The sequence below is a fragment of the Coregonus clupeaformis genome, chromosome 36, assembly GCF_020615455.1.
Source record: "Coregonus clupeaformis isolate EN_2021a chromosome 36, ASM2061545v1, whole genome shotgun sequence".
Taxonomy (NCBI): Eukaryota; Metazoa; Chordata; class Actinopteri; order Salmoniformes; family Salmonidae; genus Coregonus; species Coregonus clupeaformis.
This window is the reverse complement of record NC_059227.1, coordinates 35,456,482-35,478,733: the sequence shown is the minus strand read 5'-3', so window position 1 is coordinate 35,478,733 and position 22,252 is coordinate 35,456,482. Positions and strand designations below refer to the sequence as shown.

The 22,252-nt window shown below is 46.5% G+C and overlaps 1 protein-coding gene across 2 annotated transcripts in view; it reads left to right on the top strand.

The window, feature by feature from the left end:
- The first annotated feature begins 34 nt into the window (after positions 1-34).
- cfap61 (cilia and flagella associated protein 61) overlaps positions 35-22,252 on the top strand; it is a 49,402-nt gene continuing 27,184 nt past the window's right edge. The window contains exons 1-19 of one of the 2 annotated variants that reach the window (XM_041865827.2): positions 35-218; positions 417-565; positions 2,394-2,544; positions 2,628-2,704; positions 3,268-3,335; positions 3,474-3,594; positions 4,960-5,092; positions 5,761-5,961; positions 6,090-6,167; positions 6,274-6,401; positions 12,654-12,693; positions 12,839-12,978; positions 13,210-13,336; positions 13,716-13,793; positions 14,067-14,273; positions 14,556-14,630; positions 15,146-15,274; positions 19,531-19,658; positions 21,948-22,040. In XM_041865827.2, coding sequence (XP_041721761.2) covers positions 423-565; positions 2,394-2,544; positions 2,628-2,704; positions 3,268-3,335; positions 3,474-3,594; positions 4,960-5,092; positions 5,761-5,961; positions 6,090-6,167; positions 6,274-6,401; positions 12,654-12,693; positions 12,839-12,978; positions 13,210-13,336; positions 13,716-13,793; positions 14,067-14,273; positions 14,556-14,630; positions 15,146-15,274; positions 19,531-19,658; positions 21,948-22,040 — 2,117 coding nt within the window. In that variant the 5' untranslated portion in view covers positions 35-218; positions 417-422. The remainder of the gene's footprint in view (positions 219-416; positions 566-2,393; positions 2,545-2,627; positions 2,705-3,267; positions 3,336-3,473; positions 3,595-4,959; positions 5,093-5,760; positions 5,962-6,089; positions 6,168-6,273; positions 6,402-12,653; positions 12,694-12,838; positions 12,979-13,209; positions 13,337-13,715; positions 13,794-14,066; positions 14,274-14,555; positions 14,631-15,145; positions 15,275-19,530; positions 19,659-21,947; positions 22,041-22,252) is intronic. The other variant, XM_041865828.2, reaches the window with a different exon arrangement.

Below are 22,252 nucleotides of genomic sequence, written 5' to 3'. Positions count from 1 at the left end.
CGTTGTGTTTCTATGGTTACACATCCCCATTAGCTGGAGCTAGCGTTAGTTTTACTTTATTTCTTAGTTTTAGTTGAATACAGGATAACAAACAGTTATTGACACTTTATGTTTCAATAATGAGCTAGCTAAGCATGAAAGAGAAACCCTGATTTGCATCGTTGTTGCAAATTTGGAAGAATATATACGAGAACTTGAAAAATTATTGCTTCCACCAGGTGAGTTAGCGTTGATGTTAGGATAATTTGACAAGAATACTACAGGAGTGGACTCCAATGTGTAAATACTTGATATGATACCCTATAGCTAGTAATTGAATTATTATAGGAATGCATTTGTTGTGTTTTGGCAAATTTTGTATTGTCAAGCTATTTAAGTAGATTATTTTCTCGTTACCTTTTCTCTCCCAAAATCAGAGAAAGATGAGGACCATAACTTCCTCGGGTGGCAAAGTTGAGACTGTGTCTGTGAGGAGAACAGAGTCATCAGATGCACATGAGATCAATAGCCTGATCAGTCCTGCCACAGTAGCAGTATTTGGAAGAGTAAATGTCATTCATCTACTGTGAGTATGCATAGCCTTAATCATGTCTGCCAAATGCATGCAACAGATATTCACACTCAAGGTGGAAAATATTTGTTGTTACATCATTAGTTTAGTTTTATCATATCAGAATGCAGAATGCATGAACATGCACTTGTACAGACCCATATCCATCCTGCCCTGCCTTTCGAAAGTATTTGAAAGCCAAGTTAACAAACAGATTACCGACCATTTCGAATCCCACCGTACCTTCTCCGCTATGCAATCCGGTTTCCTAGCTGGTCATGGGTGCACTTCAGCCACGCTCAAGGTCCTAAACGATATTATAACCACGATCGATAATAGACAGTACTGTGCAGCCGTCTTCATCGACCTGGCCAAGGCTTTCGACTCTGTCAACCACCGCATTCTTATTGGCAGACTAAATAGCCTTGGTTTCTCAGATGACTGCCTCGCCTGGTTCACCAACTTCTTCTCAGATAGAGTTCAATGTATCAAATCGGAGGGCCTGTTGTCTGGACCTATGGCAGTCTCTATGGGGGTGCCACAGGGTTCAATTCTTGGGCCGACTCTTTTCTCCGTGTATATCAATGATGTCGCTCTTGCTGCTGGTGACTCTCAGATCCACCTCTACGCAGACAACACCATTTTGTATACATCTGGCCCTTCATTGGACACTGTGTTAACAAACCTCCAAACGAGCTTCAATGCCATACAACACTCCTTCAGTAGCCTCCAACTGCTCTTAAACACTAGTAAAACTAAATGCATGCTCTTCAATCGAACGCTGCTGGCACCCGCCCACCCGACTAGAATCACTACTCTCGACGGGTCTGACCTAGAGTATGTGGACAACTACAAATACCTAGGTGTCTGGTTAGACTGTAAACTCTCCTTCCAGACTCACATTAAGAATCTCCAATCCAAAGTTAAATCTAGAATCTGCTTCCTATTTCGCAACAAAGCCTCCTTCACTCATGCTGCCAAACATGCCCTCGTAAAACTGACTATCCTACCGATCCTTGACTTCGGCGATGTCATTTACAAAATAGCCTCCAACACTCTACACAGCAAATTGGATGTAGTCTATCACAGTGCCATCCGTTTAGTCTCCAAAGCCCCATACACTACCCACCACTGTGACCTGTACGCTCTTGTTGGCTGGTCCTCACTACATGTTCGTCGTCAAACCCACTGGCTCCAGGCCATCTATAAATCACTGCTAGGCAAATCCCCGCCTTATCTTAGCTCATTGGTCACCATAGCAGCACCCACCCGTGGTCTGCGCTCCAGCAGGTATATCTCACTGGTCATCCCCAAAGCCAACACCTCCTTTGGCCGCCATTCCTTCCAGTTCTCTGCTGCCAATGACTGGAACGAATTGCAAAAATCTCTGAAGCTGGAGACTCTTATCTCCCTCACTAACTTTAAGCATCAGTTGTCAGAGCACCTTACCGATCACTGCACCTGTACACAGCCCATCTGAAATTAGCCCACCCAACTACCTCATCCCTATATTGTTATTTATTTTGCTCTTTTGCACCCCAGTATCTCTATTTGCACATCATCTCTTGCACATCTATCATTCCAATGTTAATACTAATTGTAATTATTTTGCACTATAGCCTATTTATTGCCTTACCTCCATAACTTGCTACATTTGCACACACTGTATATATATTTTCTGTTGTATTTTTTGACTTTATGTTTTGTTTTACCCCATATGTAACTCTGTGTTGTTGTTTTTATCGCACTGCTTTGCTTTATATTGGCCAGGTCGCGGTTGTAAATGAGAACTGGACCACAACCATTTATCCTGGCCTCACTGTCAGTATGTTGGTATCCTCAGAGAGAAGGCCAATCTGGCAGTGACCCTGAGCAATGCAAAGAATGAGGTCTTGGCCCATGCTGCCTTCTCTGATCACCCCATTGGAGACATTGTGGATCAAGCTTGTTGGGAAGCATTCCTGCATGACAATTACAGCACTGAAAAATACACGGTTTGTATCAACTAAAAGAGAGACTATACTTGTTCTTGTTTTCTTTCCTCTGTGGGTTTAACTGTGTTTTCTTGTTACCACAGCCTCTGAACACACTCTTCCTGCACCTCTTCGTGGCACAGCCGATCTTCTCCATCGGGAGTGCCAACGAGATTGTAAGGTAGGGAGCACAAGAGGTTGGTGAGGGGAGTATGGCTCCCAATAATGGCTGGAATGGAGTGAAGGGAATGGTATCAAACACATGGAAACCATGTGTTTGATGTGTTTGACACCATTCCATTTATTCCATTCCAACCATTACAATGAGCATGTCCTCCCCAATTAAGGTGCCACCAGCCACCTGTGGTAAGGAGTTTATTAATGTTTTCAATGTATGCAATCAGCAAAAAACTGAGTGGCAAAGTGAGCAGCACTAACAAGTGATGGCATGGCATTGCTCATAATCATGTAACAACCCCTTTCATAACGCAGGCTCAAAAATATTACATGTTCAACTTTTCCATAATATAATAAGACCAGGTTTGAATCCTGTTTGTGGCAACTAGTGATACAGCAGTCTGCCATTCCTATACCACATATGCTTTTCCAATTTGATTCCACAGCCATTCCATCAAATTTCAGCATGAGAAATTAGATTCTCATGATGTGATATTGCATGCACTGTATGTTCTTGACAGGGTGATGGATTGTGCAATAAGAACAGTAAACATCTTCTTCTTACAGAACTGTGTTCAATGCTATCACAGAGCTGCAATACATCTGCTTGGTCACCCCAACTAGTCGATGTCTAGGTAAGTGTGTAGTCCTTTTATTATAGAATATTAAATACAAAATGTGTAATCGTATTAGTAAACCTTCATCGTCATGTATTATAAAATATATGGTTCTAAAGGATTCACAGTATGCCCACTCCCACTGTGTGTTTTCAGAGCGTGCCCTGGTAAAGATCTTTGAGCCCATGAAGAGTCTGAAGGATCCAGGGCCCCAGTGTTCAGCGTTTGTGTGCCACAGACACAACTATTGCCCAAGGCTGCATGTCCGCCGAGCCAGGTCCTCATAGTCATTTTAACACACCTGCGTTCTGTACCCATAGCACTTTTGCTTTATACTCTCAAATTTGATTTTGCAGTTCACAGTATGATAACTTACTTTTTGGAATTGATGTCTGGTGAGGACCTGCCTTACAACAGGCCTACAAGCCCTCAGTCCAGCCTTTCTCAGCCTATTGTGGACTGTCTGAGCACTGATGGAGGGATTGTGCATTCCTGGTGTAACTCGTGCAGTTGTTGTTGCCATCCTGTACCTGTCCTGCAGGTGTGATGTTCGGATGTACTGATCCTGTGCAGGTGTTGTTACATGTGGTCTGCCACTGCGAGGACGATCAGCTGTCCGTCCTGTCTCCCTGTAGCGCTGTCTTAGGCGTCTCACAGTACGGACATTGCTATTTATTGCCCTGGCTACATCTGCAGGCCTCATGCCTCCTTGCAGCATGCCTAAGGCACGTTCACACAGATGAGCAGGGACCCTGGGCATCTTTCTTTTGGTGTTTTTCAGAGTCAGTAGAAAGGCCTCTTTTTAGTGTCCTAAGTTTTCAACTGTGACCTTAATTGCGTACTGTCTGTAAGCTGTTAGTGTCTTAACGACCGTTCCACAGGTGCATGTTCATTAATTTTTTATGGTTCATTGAACAAGCATGGGAAACAGTGTTTAAACCCTTTACAATAAAGATCTGTGAAGTGATTTGGATTTTTACGAATTATCTTTGAAAGACAGGGTCCTGAAAAAGGGCAGTTTCTTTTTTTGCTGAGTTATGTTATGTTATGCTATGTTATGCTATGTTATGAATTTGCAAAACGTATAATATGTTACGAATTAGCAAAAGGTACAATATGTTACGAATTTGCTAAATGTATGATATGTTATGAATTCTAGCTAGGTGTCTAGGTGGCTAACGTTAGCTAGCTGGGTTAAGGTTAGGGTTGTTTAGGAGTTAGGTTAAATGGTTAAGGTTTGGGTTAGGAGAAGGGTTAGCTAAAAGGGTTAGGGGAAGGGTTAGCTAACATGCTAAATAGTTGCAAAGTAGTTAAAAAGTAGAAAGTAGTTGAAAGTTGCTAATCAGCTAAAATGCTGAAATTGTCCATGATCAGATTCGAACAACCTTTAGGGGCGTTATACGCCCACCCATCCACCCCGACCAACCACCCTACTTTCATTTTTGCCTTAAGTAACCATCTGTGTTATGTAACCATACCAAACGTAACATATACTAATTTCAGTGTCCCGGATTTACATTTACTATGTTACGTCAAGTCTATGAGACCAGGCTGTTATTTCAAAACCTTCACACGTATTTCTATTCTGATGATCCTTGGGTTGCTCATCGCTTTCATCAAATGATTGAAGCTTCTGTTACAGGGTGGAGGATCATGACGACCTCACACACATCTTTGCGGAGCAGACAAAGGCCCTCACAGAATGCTATGGGCCTTACTTTCTGGTTGAACTCATCGAGGCTCAGGATGACGAAAATCATGCAGCTGTTTGTGAGGTCAGCTATGTTTACAGTTTTATTTCTTTGTTGTCATGAGAATATATTTATTTCTCCTTAATACATTCCAACTTCAGCCAAAACCACAGGAGAGGAAAAAACGTTAGCCCTTATGATTATTAAGCTATGGATCAAGTCAGCCATTTTGTTCTTTCTGATGTTGTCTTTGTCTCTGATCCACTATCAGAGAGTTAAGGCCATTTAAAATATAATAACAGCGGTGCAGATGCTTTTGCCTGGTTCACAGAAATCCCGTTGGGGTCATTCCCCCGGGACTTAGAAGATGACAGATCTTTCCTCCCCTCCCTGCAACTCAAGCTGACACGTGTTCATGGCAGCATATGGTAGATGAGAGTTGACACTGCCAAGACAGGCTCTCACTGAACATATTGTGTCCAGACATCTGTAGCATTTTGGGGGTTTTGCCTGGATGTGTTCTCCATTCAGAGAACAAACAGCACAACACTTCCCAAGAGGGTTGTACTATTCAGGCCTCTCTTCCTCTTAAGAGCTTTGTCAATTATTTACTTATTGCCTAGAACAAAATACTGTAATTGGTCAAGTTTGATAGTATGCACATGTATATTACTAGTGTTGATACACTTTATTTTAATTACAAATGGCTTTACAGTAAAATGACTGTGACTGTCTGTGTTCTGTCTTCACAGAATGAGGGAACTGCTGTGGGTTTCATCAGTGTGAGTGGTGACATCAACTTGAAGCTGCTCAACGAGTGCTTTGAGCTTGGGCCCTTCAACGGTCTGTATAAGTCCAGTCCAGAGGGCCTGACTGAGACTGCCCCTGAGCCAGAGGGAGAGGGGCCTCCAGGGGACACCAACACCATCATCCCACAGGGTACCACTGGAGAGGTACAGTATGAGATGAATCTGACCCAGAAGGACCCATGTGTCCAAGATTAACGATACTGTAAGGGTATAACAGATATGCCATTGTTAGGCACAATGTGACATATTGGTGTGATTACATGAATTGCAAGGTATCATCACAGGACGTGGACCAGACAAAAGATTTGGATCAAGGTGGCGTTACAGCAATACCCAGTGAAGTATCAGAGGTAAACCAATTATGAATTCCTTATGGTATTTCCTTTATATCCACCTAGCTATAGGCTTTCCTTCATCGCCTATTGATATATTAACATTGTAATGCTCTCATTGCAGCCAGGGGACAGCCAGGCTTGTGCTGCAGAGCCTCAGGATTCAGAAATGACTCTGGAACCAAGAGTCTCACTAACACCCAATGCATTCTGTATTCAGTTATTTGTAATCAACAAGACATTTGAAATGAGGTAAGTTCAGGAGAAAGTCATAACTCAATATTTGTATTTATTTATTGAAAGCAGGAACTCCCCTCAATGTACTCGGAACAGTTCATTACTCTAGGTGTCACGGTTTACTAAGCCAGAACCCAGAAGCAGACCAGGACAAGGTAAGTGGTGTCAAAGGTGAGTGTTTATTTAACTGATCCACGAGTGCTGCTGAATAATCCAGGGAACAGAGCGGGCGGCGTGGATGAGTTGTTGAGGGTGCAGTAGTTGGTCCAATGATGGCTCGGCAGCCGCCGACCATCAGGCAGAGGTTGGGTGAAGGTTCCGGACGAGTGACTGCAGGGAGAACAAAACGGAGGTAAGCATACAACAAGAAAACAAGGTGCAAAACAACAAAACTAATGCTCTAAGCTCTAAGACTGATCCGCTGATAAACATACTGTTCATGGCTAACGATCCGGCAGGGAATGGATGTTAGGCCAGAGCCTAAGAAGGGTGATGATCAGGACCAGGTGTGCAGATTGCTGATGGGATGCAGGTGCGGAAATCAAGAGAGCTCCCGCCTAGCAACGTTGCCCGGCAACCAGGCAGGGAGCGTTCCAGAACCCTCGGGAAACTGGAGATCACGAGCAGAAAAACTAGTCCACAGACAGGACCCGACTCAGACTGCCGGGATCGTTACAGTACCCCCCTCCGAGACGCCACCGGGCGGACTCCCGGAGCGCCAGGATGGAGGCGGTAGAAGTCACGAATGAGGTCAGCATCTAGGATCTGTCGCCGCGGAATCCAACTCCTCTCTTCAGGACCATACCCCTCCCAGTCCACGAGATACTGGAAACCCCGGCCCCGCCGTCTGGAATCCATGATGCGTCGCACCGTGTAGGCAGGACCACCTCCGATCATCCGAGGAGGAGGAGGAGGAGGCGGAGGAGGCAACAGAGGACTGAGGAAAACAGGCTTGAGGCAGGAGACATGAAAGGTGGGATGGACTCTGAGCGTCCTCGGTAGTTTGAGTCGAACTGCCACTGGATTGATCACCTTCTCCACCACAAACGGACCAATGAACTTCGGTAACAACTTCCTAGACTCAGTCCGTAAAGGAAGATCCCGTGTGGCCAACCAGACCCTATCTCCGATGGTATAGGTGGGAGCGGGGATCCGGCGACGATTCGCCTGGAGCTGATACCGGTCCGAAACTCTAAGGAGTGCCTTTCTGGCCCGATGCCAGGTCCGGTGGCAACGACGAATATGGGCCTGAACAGAGGGCACTGAGAGCTCCTTCTCCTGAGAAGGGAACAAGGGAGGTTGGTAGCCATACAGGCACTGGAAGGGAGACATCCCAGTGGCAGATGTAGGGAGAGTATTGTGGGCATACTCAACCCAAGGCAACTGAGAGACCCAGGAGGTGGGGTTGGAAGAGACCAGGCAGCGTAGCGTGGATTCCATCTTCTGGTTGGCTCTCTCCGCCTGACCATTGGATTGGGGGTGAAAACCAGATGTGAGACTGACTGTAGCTCCAATGGCCAAACAGAAGGACTTCCAGACAGCAGAGGTAAACTGAGGGCCACGGTCGGAAACGATATCACTGGGCAAACCGTGGACCCTGAAAACCTCCCTAACCAGGATCTCGGACGTCTCCGAGGCAGAGGGAAGCTTGGCAATTGGCACAAAGTGGGCGAACTTGCTGAATCTGTCCACGATAGTCAGAACGACCGTGTTCCCCTCAGAAGCGGGCAACCCAGTGACGAAGTCCAGGGCCAGATGCGACCATGGTCGCGGGGAATAGGAAGGGGGTGAAGTAGTCCAGAGCTGGGCCGATTGGTACTCTTATTCTGCGCACACACTGGACAGGCAGCAACAAAACCCCGAGTATCCTCGGCCATGGCAGGCCACCAAAAACGTCTGCGAAGAAACGCCATCGTCCGAGCCACGCCAGGGTGACAAGCCATCTTGCTGGCGTGGGACCATTTGAGGACAGCAGGACGAACCGACTCAGGCACAAACAACCGACCGGGTGGACCGTTACGGGACCGGGCTGCGTCCGAAGGGCCGCCATCACCTCCTCCTCAATCTTCCACATAACTGCTCCCACGACGCAGTTCCGGGGGAGAATTGTCTCGGTCTTGGACCCACTCTCCTCCGTCTTGGAGAACATCCGGGACAAGGCGTCCGCCTTGCCGTTCTTAGATCCAGGTCGGAACGTCAGGGAAAAATTGAATCGTCCGAAAAACAACGCCCACCTGGCCTGACGGGAGTTGAGACGTCTAGCCGATTGCACGTAAGCAAGATTCTTGTGGTCAGTCCAGACAATAAACAGTTGCTCCGCCCCCCTCCAACCAGTGGCGCCACTCCTCCAAGGCAAGTTTCACCGCGAGAAGCTCCCGGTTACCCACATCGTAATTCCTCTCCGCAGGCGAAAGGCGACGAGAGTAGTAGGCGCAGGGATGGAGTTTACTGTCCGTGGAGCATCGCTGCGACAGGATGGCGCCAACTCCCACATCAGACGCGTCCACTTCAACGACGAACTGACGGGCCGTGTCCGGTTGAGAGAGAATCGGTGCGTTGGTGAATCGCCTCTTCAAATCCAGAAACGCTCGATCCGCCTCCGGATTCCACTTGAAGGTCCTGATACTGGAAGTCAAGGCAGTTAACGGAGCGGCCACACGGCTGTAATCCCGGATGAATCTGCGGTAGAAATTCGCAAACCCCAAAAATCTCTGGAGCTGCAATCTCGTACCGGGCTGGGCCCATTCCAGAACCGCTCTAACCTTCTCCTGGTCCATCCTAATCTCTCCCCTGGAGATGATGTACCCGAGAAAGGATGTCGTGTGGGCGTGAAACTCGCACTTCTCGGCCTTCACGAACAGGCGATTCTCCAACAATCGCTGCAGAACCTGCCGGACATGCTGGACGTGGTCGGAAGGTTCCTTCGAGAAGATCAGAATGTCATCCAGGTAAACAAACACAAAGAGACCGATCATATCTCTCAGGACGTCGTTCACCATACTCTGGAATACCGCTGGAGCATTGGTCAGTCCAAACGGCATCACCTGATACTCGAAGTGACCCATCGGTGTATTGAAACCCGTCAACCACTCGTCCCCCTCTCTGATCCGGACCATGTGATACGCATTGCGTAGGTCTAGCTTGGTGAACACCGTAGCACCCTGTAAGGAGTCGAAGGCAGAACTCATCAAGGGCAGGGGATACTTGTTCTTGACCGTGATGTCATTCAACCCCCGATAATCAATACACGGTCGAAGAGAGCCATCCTTCTTACCCACAAAGAAGAATCCTGCCCCCAGGGGTGATGACGAGGGACGAACGAGACCAGCAGCTAGGGACTCCTTGATGTAGGTCTCCAAAGCCTCACGTTCAGGTCGGGAGATACTGTATAACCTTCCCTTGGGGTAGACAGCTCCAGGGAACAGGTTGATGGCACAATCATATGGTCGGTGGGGGAGGGAGTGACAGAGCCTTCTGCTTACTGAAAACTTCCCCCAAATCGTGATATGTCTCGGGAACCAGGGACAAATCTGGGGGTTTAGCCTCAATCACCTGACTGGGAACCGAATGGGGACAGGCAGTCTTGAGACAGTTAGCATGACAATCAAGGCTCCAACTTCGTTACCTTGCCCGTCACCCAATCGAACGTGGGATTGTGTTCCTTCAGCCAGGGGTATCCAAGGACCAGAGGAACATGGGAAGACGGCAGAATGAAGAATGAAATCATCTCAGAATGATTCCCCGACAACAGCATCTTAACCGGTTCAGTCCTCATCGTGATACGTGCCAGACTACTGCCGTCCAGAGTGGTAGCTTCAATGGCTTCCGGCAATTGCTCCTTGGAAAGCCCCCAGCTGTTCCACCAACTCGGCATCAAGAAAGCTTCCATCGGCACCTGAATCGATAAAAGCGTTAATCGCTAAGCTCTGATTCCTGTTCATAAGGGTAGCCGGGAAACGGGGTCTGACAGAGGTATTGAGAGGTCGAAACTGGCTCGCTAAAAGTCCTCCCAACTTTAGCGAGCCGCGCAGTTTGACGACCGCCGGGAACCAGTGGCGAGGTAATGTCCCGAACCACCACAGTAGAGGCAACAGTTAGTCCTACGTCTGTGTTGGCGCTCCTCCTTGGTTAACCCGTGCCGCCCCACTTGCATGGGTTCAGAATCGGGAGACAGGACCTCTCCACTAATCCTGTGTGGTGGACGATGATCGACGTATTCTGGTCCAATCCCCGACCCGACTGGAACCTGAGAAGCTGATCGGTTGGACGGAACCCATTGCTTCTCCCTCCTTCGCTCTCGGACTCGATTATCCACCCGAATAGACAAGGCTACCAAGCTGTCCAGGTCACTAGGCTCGGATAGGAGATCAACTCATCCTTGAGCTGATCCGACAGACCCTGGTAAAAGGCCGCTTGCAGAGACTCCTCATTCCACCCACTCTCCACAGCCAACGTCTTGAACTCGATCACGAAGTCGGCCACGCTGCGAGTTCCTTGGCGAAGCGAAACAGGCGCCTAGCTGCGTCCCTCCCTCGGACGGAATGGTCGAAGAGCTTCCTCATCTCGGCCGTGAACTCCTGGTATGAAGCCATGCAGGGATCCTGTCGTTCCCCCAAACGGCTGAAGCCCACTCCAGCGCTCGACCACGCAGCAACTCAATCACAAAGGCTATCCTAGCCTTGTCTGTGGCATAAGAGTAGGGCTGTAGATCGAACACTAATCCACACTGCATAAGGAAGGAACGGCATCTTCCCAGCTCCCCCTCATATTTATCCGGCGTCGGAACCTTGGGCTCACGGAAGGACACAGCTCCAGAAGCGGCAGGCGAGATGGGTGAAACCGGTAGTGGATCCTCCACCGGAAACTTGCGTTGGTTCTGGACCTCCGTCAGACCGGTAGAAAGGTTCCGAACTGACAACGCGATCTCCTGTAGTACCGTGCTATGATGGCCCAACATCTTCTCCTGATGGGTAATGGCATGGCGAACAGAGTCCAGGTCCGCTGGGTTCATTACTGGCCGGATCGTTCTGTCACGGTTTACTAAGCCAGAACCCAGAAGCAGACCAGGACAAGGTAAGTGGTGTCAAAGGTGAGTGTTTATTTAACTGATCCACGAGTGCTGCTGAATAATCCAGGGAACAGAGCGGGCGGCGTGGATGAGTTGTTGAGGGTGCAGTAGTTGGTCCAATGATGGCTCGGCAGCCGCCGACCATCAGGCAGAGGTTGGGTGAAGGTTCCGGACGAGTGACTGCAGGGAGAACAAAACGGAGGTAAGCATACAACAAGAAAACAAGGTGCAAAACAACAAAACTAATGCTCTAAGCTCTAAGACTGATCCGCTGATAAACATACTGTTCATGGCTAACGATCCGGCAGGGAATGGATGTTAGGCCAGAGCCTAAGAAGGGTGATGATCAGGACCAGGTGTGCAGATTGCTGATGGGATGCAGGTGCGGAAATCAAGAGAGCTCCCGCCTAGCAACGTTGCCCGGCAACCAGGCAGGGAGCGTTCCAGAACCCTCGGGAAACTGGAGATCACGAGCAGAAAAACTAGTCCACAGACAGGACCCGACTCAGACTGCCGGGATCGTTACACTAGGACCAATAAAATGTATTCAAAATAGGTTCTGAAGTTTCAATATAGTTGGTTCGTTAATGGGAAAATGTGTTTTAAAGAAATCACTTTTCTAAAAAGTTTCTGTTTTGGAGATAAGATGTTTTGATCAAACAGCGACGATAATTTGATTACTAAGTAATTAATTGATTAAGTAATTACCTAGTAATTATACTGCCATTGTTTGGATGAGAGTTTAACTAACTCATTTGAAAAAAGGGTTTGTATTTGGAAAAATAAAGAGGAAATAAATTCCCATTAATCGAAGGTGATCAAATGTAGTTTTGCTTTCTCCACTTCATGAATCTGTTGAAACAACCTTTCACTAGTCATGGCAGCCCTCCAGTGTGTATCCGTCTTTAGCTGTGTGATTGTTAGCTGGCTCCCGCTGGGTCTCTCTCTCTATCGCCTTACTGTCCAGCTGTTCTGGAATATGGAAGCCAGTTACTCCCCACCGAGAATGAGCATGTAATTAATGAGTATGGTGCTTAAAGTGACAGCAACTTGAAGGAGAGAAGTACTGAGATGTGCGGATTGCTTGGCCAGATTGCTTGGCCAGTTGTTCCACTGCTGTGATCTCCATGTTGGCTCTGATTAGAGCCTTGGCAGAGACACAGTTTCATTTAACTTCCCTCATTCATCTCCTCCTACAGATCGGTGGACTTCCTGCCCAATATATTTAAACTTTTCCCTGTAAGTACCCCTCTAATAAGTCTTATTACTAAACCATTTTTGACGGACATCCTATACTCATTGATTTCCTCATTGTGGAGGCTCTTTGAATCTGAGGTTACTGCATGTGATAAGCATGAAGCCAATCTCCTTGTTTCCTCAACAGGACCGTGATTTCTGCATCATCTCTGTGCCCAAGTTGGCCCCTGAGTTCCCCCTGCTCCAGAGCTTCCTCAGGGTGGTACCACACCACACCAGCAGTCTGCCCCAGGAGCTCTACATCTTCCACCGCTCTGGCCTGCTCAAGTGGGTATTAGTATAGTCCCCAACAGAACATTTCAATAGTTTTAGCCATTGACATACATATAAGGTTTTAGCATGCATGTATCTCATTATTTATCTTACAAAGATCAAATTGAGATGGATGTTATTGGAGAATTGAAGAGAGACATGCTTTTGGGGGGAGAAATCCCTGGATGTGTATATACAATGGAAATTGCTTGTGTAATGTCAATCATGGTCTTGTTGTCTCCTCAGGACATTTGTCGTGACTCTGGCAGTGTCTGCGGACAGGCCTGCTGTCTGTGACATGGTGAAGAGACTCAGCCTGCATGATAGCCTGCTGGAGGACCTGGACATGTTTTACCAGGCCCATAGAGACATGGTCAGACACACACAGGGCATACTACTGCCAATAGGACAAGGAATAGTACAACAACCACTAGTTCCATTTACTTTGTTCTTATATAGCTAGTCTCAGTTTATCAATCAATCAATCAATCACACAAAAACTGTTCCAGAGTGATTACAATTATTACGTTGGAAGACTTGGAGTATCACTGATTGATTGATGGTTTTTGCAAGGAAGTAACTAATTACCATGTAAACCACATTTCCAGTGGTGATTGACACCCCAGCTGTCAAACATGACTATGACAGAGCTCCAACACAGATAATTACTTTGGAAATGAAAATGGAACCATATTTATGTGTAATCCTTAAGTCTAATATCTCATCTCTCTTTCTCTGTGTCTGTCTTCCAGGATGGAACACCCTTGCAGGCGTTTATAGCCCAAGTTCAGAACCAACTAGTTGGGATTGTAATTATCAGAAATGAGGAGGTAATTTTCTTGTTTATCTTCCCTAGACAGACTTCAATGGTATTTTGCTTTCATAGATTTAGTACTACTTAAACTCTCTCTCTCTCTCTCTGCCCCTCCCTCTCTCTCTCTCTCTCTCTCTCTCTCTCTCTCTCTCTCTCTCTCTCTCTCTCTCTCTCTCTCCCCTTCCCTCTCTCTCTCTCTCTCTCTCCCTCTCTCTCTCTCTCTCTCTCTCTCTCTCTCTTCCCCCCCTCTTTCTCTCTCTCTCTCTCCCCCTCCCTCTCTCTCTCTCAGGATATAGATTACATCCGAGCCAACTACAACATTGAGAACTTCATCTACTTCAGCCACCACCGCTATGAGGAGCACGGCCAGCTGTGTCACTTTGCCCTCAACCCCATCTTCCAGCACTACGCCAAACACTTCCTAAAGGAGGCACTGCGGCTGGCCCACAAATCCTGCCTCTACTACCCAATCTACCCCTCCTACCACAGCCAGAAGGTGAGAGAAACAGCCTGTAAAGCTCGTATTGACTTCTCACCTTACCCATTCCACTGTAATAATATAATAATATGCCATTTAGCAGACGCTTTTATCCAAAGCGACTTACAGTCATGTGTGCATACATTTTTACGTATGGGTGGTCCCGGGGATCAAACCCACTACCCTGGCATTACAAGCGCCATGCTCTTCCAATTGAGCTACAGAGGACCACTGTGTGTGTGTGCATGTGTGTGTGTGTGCATGTGTTCATGTGTGCGTGCACATTGTGTTCACTAACAGATATTCATAAGTGCAGTGTTCCTCAGCGCCTGCCCAGCCACTCTTCACCAACTCTCTCTGGGATTGGAGCAGCAGGTGCTGATATAGGACTGCCAGGTCCACCTCTCTGGACTGTTAGAAGACATTTCCTCAATGTGTAGAGGCCTTCTCCTCATCCTCCTCCTTCCCCTCTGCTAATTAACTTCTACAAACATGCACCAGATGGTGAGGTGTAAATAGAATAATGGAATTATGGAAAATCTAATGGGAGAGGGAATCATCATTTGGGCAGTGGATGCTGGAGTATAGGGTTGGTCAGCCATGACTGAGGCAGTGGAAGGTCTATTCAGTAGAAGGGGTTTCTATTCAGGAGCACGTTGATGGTCCTGTAAATCATATAAAACAACCTCTTCATCAGAACTAATTATGTCTGCGTCCCAAATGGCATCCCCTACAGAGCTCTTATGGGCCCTGGTCAAAAGTAGTGCACTATATAGGGAATAGGGTGCCATTTTGGCACCTGTTAGTCACCCCCCTCCTTTGCCTCCATCAATGGTATAGCTCATAGATATCACCTCACCTGACCCTTGCCCCTTTTCCACTCCCCTCAGAACTCGTGTGCCCATTACCTGACCTCTGTCCTGAACTTCATGGTCCCGGTGCGCCCTCGACGCCAGATTGTCTACCCTCTGGAGGAGCTGGGTATCAACGCGCCATCCAAGCAGATCACCAAGGACCAGGTGGGCACAGCAGCAGCTGATGAACAGGCTGGTTGGTGGTTTAACATGCCCGGGAATGCAGATGGGCGAGTACTCACTGTCTCCAGGTTAACAGAATGAGAGGGAGAGAGATGATAGGAGAAAGAAGGGAAGTATCTTTAGTGTGTAATTTACATGCCCACAAGAGGGTGCTGTTTTAAAGTGGATGGATTCCCCACTTAGCATGGAGTTTTTAAAACCTAGATATTTGTTTCAAACAGTAAAATATTGTGATGAATATAATTCTAAAGTTATTTTATGTGAATGGTATTGTGATGGATAAAATTCAAAAGTTATTTTATGTGAATGGTGATTATTCCATCAAGGGTAAGGCACTCCATGGACAAACAGCATTGCAGTCTTGAACATTGCTTATAATTAGTTGTCAAGCTTTTTCAGTGGTATTGTATATGTATATATTTTATATAACTTTTCTTTAGTAGTCTTTCCACACACACCTCCCCAGGCTATTTTTAAAGGGCTTATATTAATATAGATGAGGGCAGCAGATAGTTGCTATGACAGATGGTTAGGAATGTTTGCCTCTGCTGTTAAACAGGTAAAGGCACACAGTCAGTCATAAGCCAGTGTCTGCCGCACCTAGTCTGTGTCTCAATAGTTGTAACTAGCTTGGTCTCTTTGTGTCCTCTTCCTCCATGATCACTGATCTGGGTGATGGGAGAGGTGGAAGTGAAATAGTCTGTTCACCTAAAAGGTCATGAAAGAAAAGGAGACAAGGAAAGGAAGGCATTTCAAACTTAATCAAACACTTGTGTTGGATATGCAACAAATGTAATGTTATACTAAATCAGAACTTTATTAGAATTTGACCATTTGAATGTCACTAATCACAGCACATTCCTTTTTTTTTTTATATCAGCCTATATTCTTAAAGATGCACTATGCAGAAAACTGCTCCGCCATTTCCTGGTTGCTAAAATTCTAATAGTTCACCTAATTTCAGTTTATGTGACAAAACAAGCAAGTATAGTGTAGAAAATCATTGTACCCTCTAAACCGCTGTGAAATATAATTTCCATAACCAAAATAAAGCTGGTGTACAAAGCCGAAAGTAAAAGAGGCAAAAACGAAATGTAAGAAGCAAAGAAATTGCGTACATAGAACAGATCTACCGCTTCTTAGACTTGCTTTCAATGAGAATGACAGATCTATAACTCACATTTCTATGTGAATTTGGTCGGGTCACCCAAAAAGTGACATATTGCAGCTAATATCCATAGAGCTGTAGTACACAGCATGTTCTGAACCATAAGATAGAAGCACAGTTATTCAACATGTTGCTGTGCTTTTTAATCTTAGATCATATAATCAATCTGACAGTACTAGTTCCTATATGTGTCACGTGTACCGCGTGGCACTCCCTTCTCCCTCAGTGTATTAGCAGATACACCTGCATTCGCCATTCCAGGCCATCCAATTTAAAAACCCCATTTAGTAACATGGCAACCATCATATCCAGGCTGCCATGTAGATAAGAGGATAGCAGAGCGCTGCCTCGCAGCTTTGTCTCTCAGTCTACGTCCAAAATAGCACCCTATTCCTTATATAGTGCATTACTTTTGACCAAAGCCCTATTGGTGCCATTTGTGAGACAGCCTCAGCCAAGTAATCTAAGCCTGGTGTCCAGCACAGATGTATTAATCAGATTTAAAGCACCTGTTCCCTCTCTGTCAATACAGGATCGTATTACACAGTGCCATGGTCACAGCACCCAGCCATTATGTTAGAGAAAAGGTTAAGATAAGGAATAGGGACGGCTGCACCTGCCCCACACTAGCCTAAACCTACCTGCCCCACACTAGCCTAAACCTACCTGCCCCACACTAGCCTAAACCTACCTGCCCCACACTAGCCTAAACCTACCTGCCCCACACTAGCCTAAACCTACCTGCCCCACACTAGCCTAAACCTACCTGCCCCACACTAGCCTAAACCTACCTACATATGACAGAGCACAAATCAGACCTGCACAGTGTTGTTTGGTTAGCTGGTGTATTTCAGGTGATTATTATTTAGGGGGTTCTTTACAAAGCAGAACAGATAATGTTCCTGCACTTGAATTACATAGGTTTGATTACATTTGGTCATTTTCACTTGAAGTCAGATTTTGAACTTATATTATATATGTTCTTTTAAGAACAGAGCAGGCACTACTGGGAATAACATAAATATTACTTGAAGGTTAATTCCACACCCAGGTTTCCCCTTCCTTTGTGGTGTGCTGCCATTTTCCATCCAACAAGGTGTGTAGGGGAACCAATGTAGCTAATTATGAATGCTCTAGGACCAATTAGCGCACTAAGATCACAGTGTAATTATTATCTGTGGATAACACAATGTTCTCTGCGTTCATTCTGACTCTGTACCTTCAAATCAAATCAAATCAAATTGTATTTGCCACATGCGCCAAATACAACGGGTGTAGACATTACAGTGAAATGCTTACTTACAAGCCCAACAATGCAGTTTAAGAATGCAAATAGTCTGGGTAGCCATTCAGGAGTCTTATGGCTTGGGGGTAGAAGCTGTTAAGAAGCCTTTTGGACCTAGACTTGGCGCTCCGGTACCGCTTGCCATGCGGTAGCAGAGAGAACAGTCTATGACTAGGGTGGCTGGGGTCTTTGATAATTTTTAGGGCCTTCCTCTGACACCGCCTGGTATAGAGGTCCTGGATGACAGGAAGCTTGGCCCCAGTGATGTACTGGGCCGTACGCACTACCCTCTGTAGTGCCTTGCGGTCGGAGGCCGAGCAGTTGCCATACCAGGCCGTGATGCAACCAGTCAGGATGCTCTCGATGGTGCAGCTGTAGAACTCTTTGAGGATCTGAGGACCAATGCCAAATCTTTTCAGTCTCCTGAGGGGGAATAGGCTTTGTCGTGCCCTCTTCACGACTGTCTTGGTGTGTTTGGACCATGATAGTTTGTTGGTGATGTGGACACCAAGGAACTTGAAGCTCTCAACCTGTTCCACTACAGCCCCGTCGATGAGAATGGGGGCGTGCTCAGTCCTCTTTTTTTTCATGTAGTCCACAATCATCTCCTTTGTCTTGAGCACGTTGAGGGAGAGGTTGTTATCCTGGCACCACACGGCCAGGTCTCTGACCTCCTCCCTATAGGCTGTCTCATCGTTGTCGGTGATCAGTCCTACCACTGTTGTGTCGTCGGCAAACTTAATGATGGTGTTGGAGTCGTGCCTGGCCATGCAGTCATGGGTGAACGGAGTACAGGAGGGGACTGAGCACAGCGTGGCAGATGTGTTGTTACCTACCCTTACCACCTGGGGGCGGCCCGTCAGGAAGTCCAGGATCCAGTTGCAGAGGGAGGTGTTTAGTCCCAGGGTCCTTAGCTTAGTGATGAGCTTTGAGGGCACTATGGTGTTGAACGCTGAGCTGTAGTCAATGAATAGCATTCTCACGTAGGTGTTCCTCTTGTCCAGGTGGGAAAGGGCAGTGTGGAGTGCAATAGAAATTGCATCATCTGTGGATCTGTTGGGGCGGTATGCAAATTGGAGTGGGTCTAGGGTTTCTGGGATAATGGTGTTGATGTGAGCCATGACCAGCCTTTCGAAGCACTTCATGGCTACAGACGTGAGTGCTACGGGTCGGTAGTCATTTAGGCAGGTTATCTTAGTGTTATTGGGCACAGGGACTATGGTGGTCTGCTTGAAACATGTTGGTATTACAGACTCAGTCAGGGACATGTTGAAAATGTCAGTGAAGACACTTGCCAGTTGGTCAGCGCATGCTCGGAGTACACGTCCTGGTAATCCGTCTGGCCCTGCGGCCTTGTGAATGTTGACCTTGCGTTGAATGCTTTGACATTTGGAAATGTGTTTTCAATAGGGTCAGTACTCATAATAAAATAGTTCATGTAGGAGTGCTGCCACTTATTACGTTTCACTCAGCGTTTCCAGTGGAACCATCAAACATTAAGAAATGTCCATATTTTTGGTATAAACGCTACTAAAATAATATTATGATTTTTTGTCTGAAAGCTGGTACTCTCTTTTAGGTAGTTAAGTGCTGTGATAAATGCCCATCTCTGGGTTTTAGGCCATTGTCATTCAAAGAAACCCAAATGGGAAAATGGTGTGCACATTATTAATACAGCTTTTAGGAACGCAATAATTGTGTTTGTCGTCTATATTGGTTAGATTGCTGGTAATCAAACAGATGAATCTGTGACTTTTACACACGCTCTCTCTCTCTTCTCCTCAGGTCCCGTATGCTCTCAACCACATCAACCGAAAGCTAACCATGGAACCAAAATTTACCATCAATGCCAGGATCGTGGTAGTGGGGGCATCAGACACTGGCTTAGCATTTCTGGAGGTGCTCGCTTTCTGGTATTGAGAAATTGTATACATGGCATTCATAAATTGCATTTAGAAATGTGTGTTTTAGAGGAAGCTCAATGTCATCCTCCTCTAGATGATTGTAGTTAGTGGGAGTGACTGGTAGGTATTAGAGCAGCAGTGATTAGTAGAAATATGAGTAGGGAGGAGACTAAAAGGCATACCCACCCAGAGCAACATGTGTTAATGCACTACCATCCCTTCTCCCACCAAGGCAATCTGTACAGCCTGCTTAGTATTGGCCTGGATTCATGGTTACCTTCAAACAAACACCAATACCACAACTTTTGTTATTACAGTATGTTTTGCTGAGGTTAAGAAAAGCTTATTTATGACTATCTACACATGCAGATTCTTGCTTCTCAAAGTCTTGATGTTTAGTTGATTTGATGAATGAGGCATTATAGTTCTAGGCTTGGATGAAAGCCTGCACACACGACAACCCTCCATGACCACAAGTAAAAACACTTGTCTAAAGTGTATGTCAACAGCATTCACTTTCAGAATGAGTTTTCTCCTTAATTCGTCTTTTATTCCAGGCATCCTATCTCTGGAAATGTCGCCAGACCTTTTGTTGGCTAGAAAGAGGAGCTACATGTTTGCATTCATTCCATCTTTGAGATGAACTGTTCCTCCAGACAATATGGGGTCTAGGTCTGGTCATTCGCCGCCAGCCGATAACTGCCAAGCAACCAGGTCATTGTGTGTGGATGTGAAAGCAGCGCGGAAGGAGGGAACGTGCATAACTCAGGGAGGGGGTTGGCAGGCAGGGCGGCTGGGCGATGGGCACACAGCTGCCTGGGGCTGCCATTCAGGAGGGCCCGGCGCTGGCCCTTTAATTAGCCACTCCACTGTTCTCATGTCAGGGATCTTCTGCAGCAATCTGTGTTTGCTGTCACTAATGACTTGACTAATGAGGCAGTTAGTGTCCACTAAACTAATGGTGAGGCGGTGCTAGCAGTGGGCCGTCTGAGTGATGGGTCAGCTTGGGCCATGCTGGGCCCCCTTATCAGGCCAACCCAAACGGCTGGCCTCCAGCTTTCCATCCTCCTCCATCCAGCCCACCCTCCAATCCTCAGTGGGACAGGGTCAGATCAGGGGGAGCAGGGCAGACAGATAAAGAGGTGGTGGGGTGGCTCGGCCTCTCTGCCTGGTGGTCAGTGGGGTGGGGGGAGTGGGGTGTCGGGTGTCGGGGTTACAGCGGTTGTCTGTCAGCGCCTGATAACAGACAGACAGGAGCTGGTTTTTTGGTCACGTCCAGAGCCCAATAACAGGCCTTAATGCCTCTGCTGGGCGTTAAACCCACCTTCTGGCTCAGATTGACACGGAAAGTTGGATTGAAATGAGCTCTGATTATACTCTGTTCACCAGAAAACACACTGGATTAGGCTGCCGTTGTGAACAAAGACTATAGTTGAGCTTTTTCTCTATACAGCAAGCCAAGTGTTAAAATCTATCAACATTAAAGGGTTTTAATAACTATTGTGTGTTGACACATCAGTTTGTGTTGCCTGAAAAGGTATTTGTTCACTTCCTACACACATTTGCAACTTAGATATGGTGCATTCATTAGCCAAGATCAATCACTTTCCCTCCCAGAGAGAGGCAGCAGACTTGCAGGCGATCTAAAGCTTGACATGACATGACTCAGCCCAGTGTACATCTCCTTTTCACACAACACCATTGAGGCTTTCTCTGTTGTATCACCAATGGGGATAATGTCCATTTGGCACAGAACAAAGGAGGACATTTACATCACAAGAGACCTTTTACACTCCTGATTGTAAACGCATAAGAGGAACACTACAGGCCGGAGACAAAACCAGACCAAACAAAAGGAAGGGCTTTTACTATGAGGCTTAGAAAATAAAGGATTTTTAATGCATACCGATGTAGATGAAATGCAATAGGGGAATTAGGTGGAAGCATTCAGCTGCATCTGCGCCCACTCACTCAGCTCTCAGAGAATAACAGAACACTGCAGACAGAGAGAGCCTGTGCTCATTTCTCTGTGATGTGTTCTATTCTTCCTGGAACCCATGTACTATATGTTTGGTATTAGATGTTCCCCGCTACTACAAAATGGAACAGGAACGCTGAGAGATAATTATTGGCGAAATACAGCGTTTTGATCATCAGGTCAAGAGCATCTGTGTTTAGGTAGGATGAGGTCATCATTTCTGAGAAAATAAACATGATCCTATTCTGCACTGCACAGTAGCTGCACTCACGAGTCAGGGTTCTCTTCCCAGTAATCAGTATGTGCCTTTCCTTCTCCAGCCCACACCTGAGGTTCAATAACATGACTCTGATCTCCACGCATGGCTTCCCAGGCTACTACACCAATGAAAATATGAGATTCTTGTCCACAAGGTGAGACACCTGCAGCTTCTCTTGTTGTCATTTTAAGGCCTACATGGTAGACTGTAGTCATCAATGTCAATGGAAATCTCATTAACGCTTGGGCATTATTTCATCTTTGGTGTTCGAGGATGACTTATGACTTTCAATGGGCTCAATAATAGCGCTAGCATACTACAGAATTAACCTCTATTTTAGACTGACTTCACTCCCCCTCTCCACTA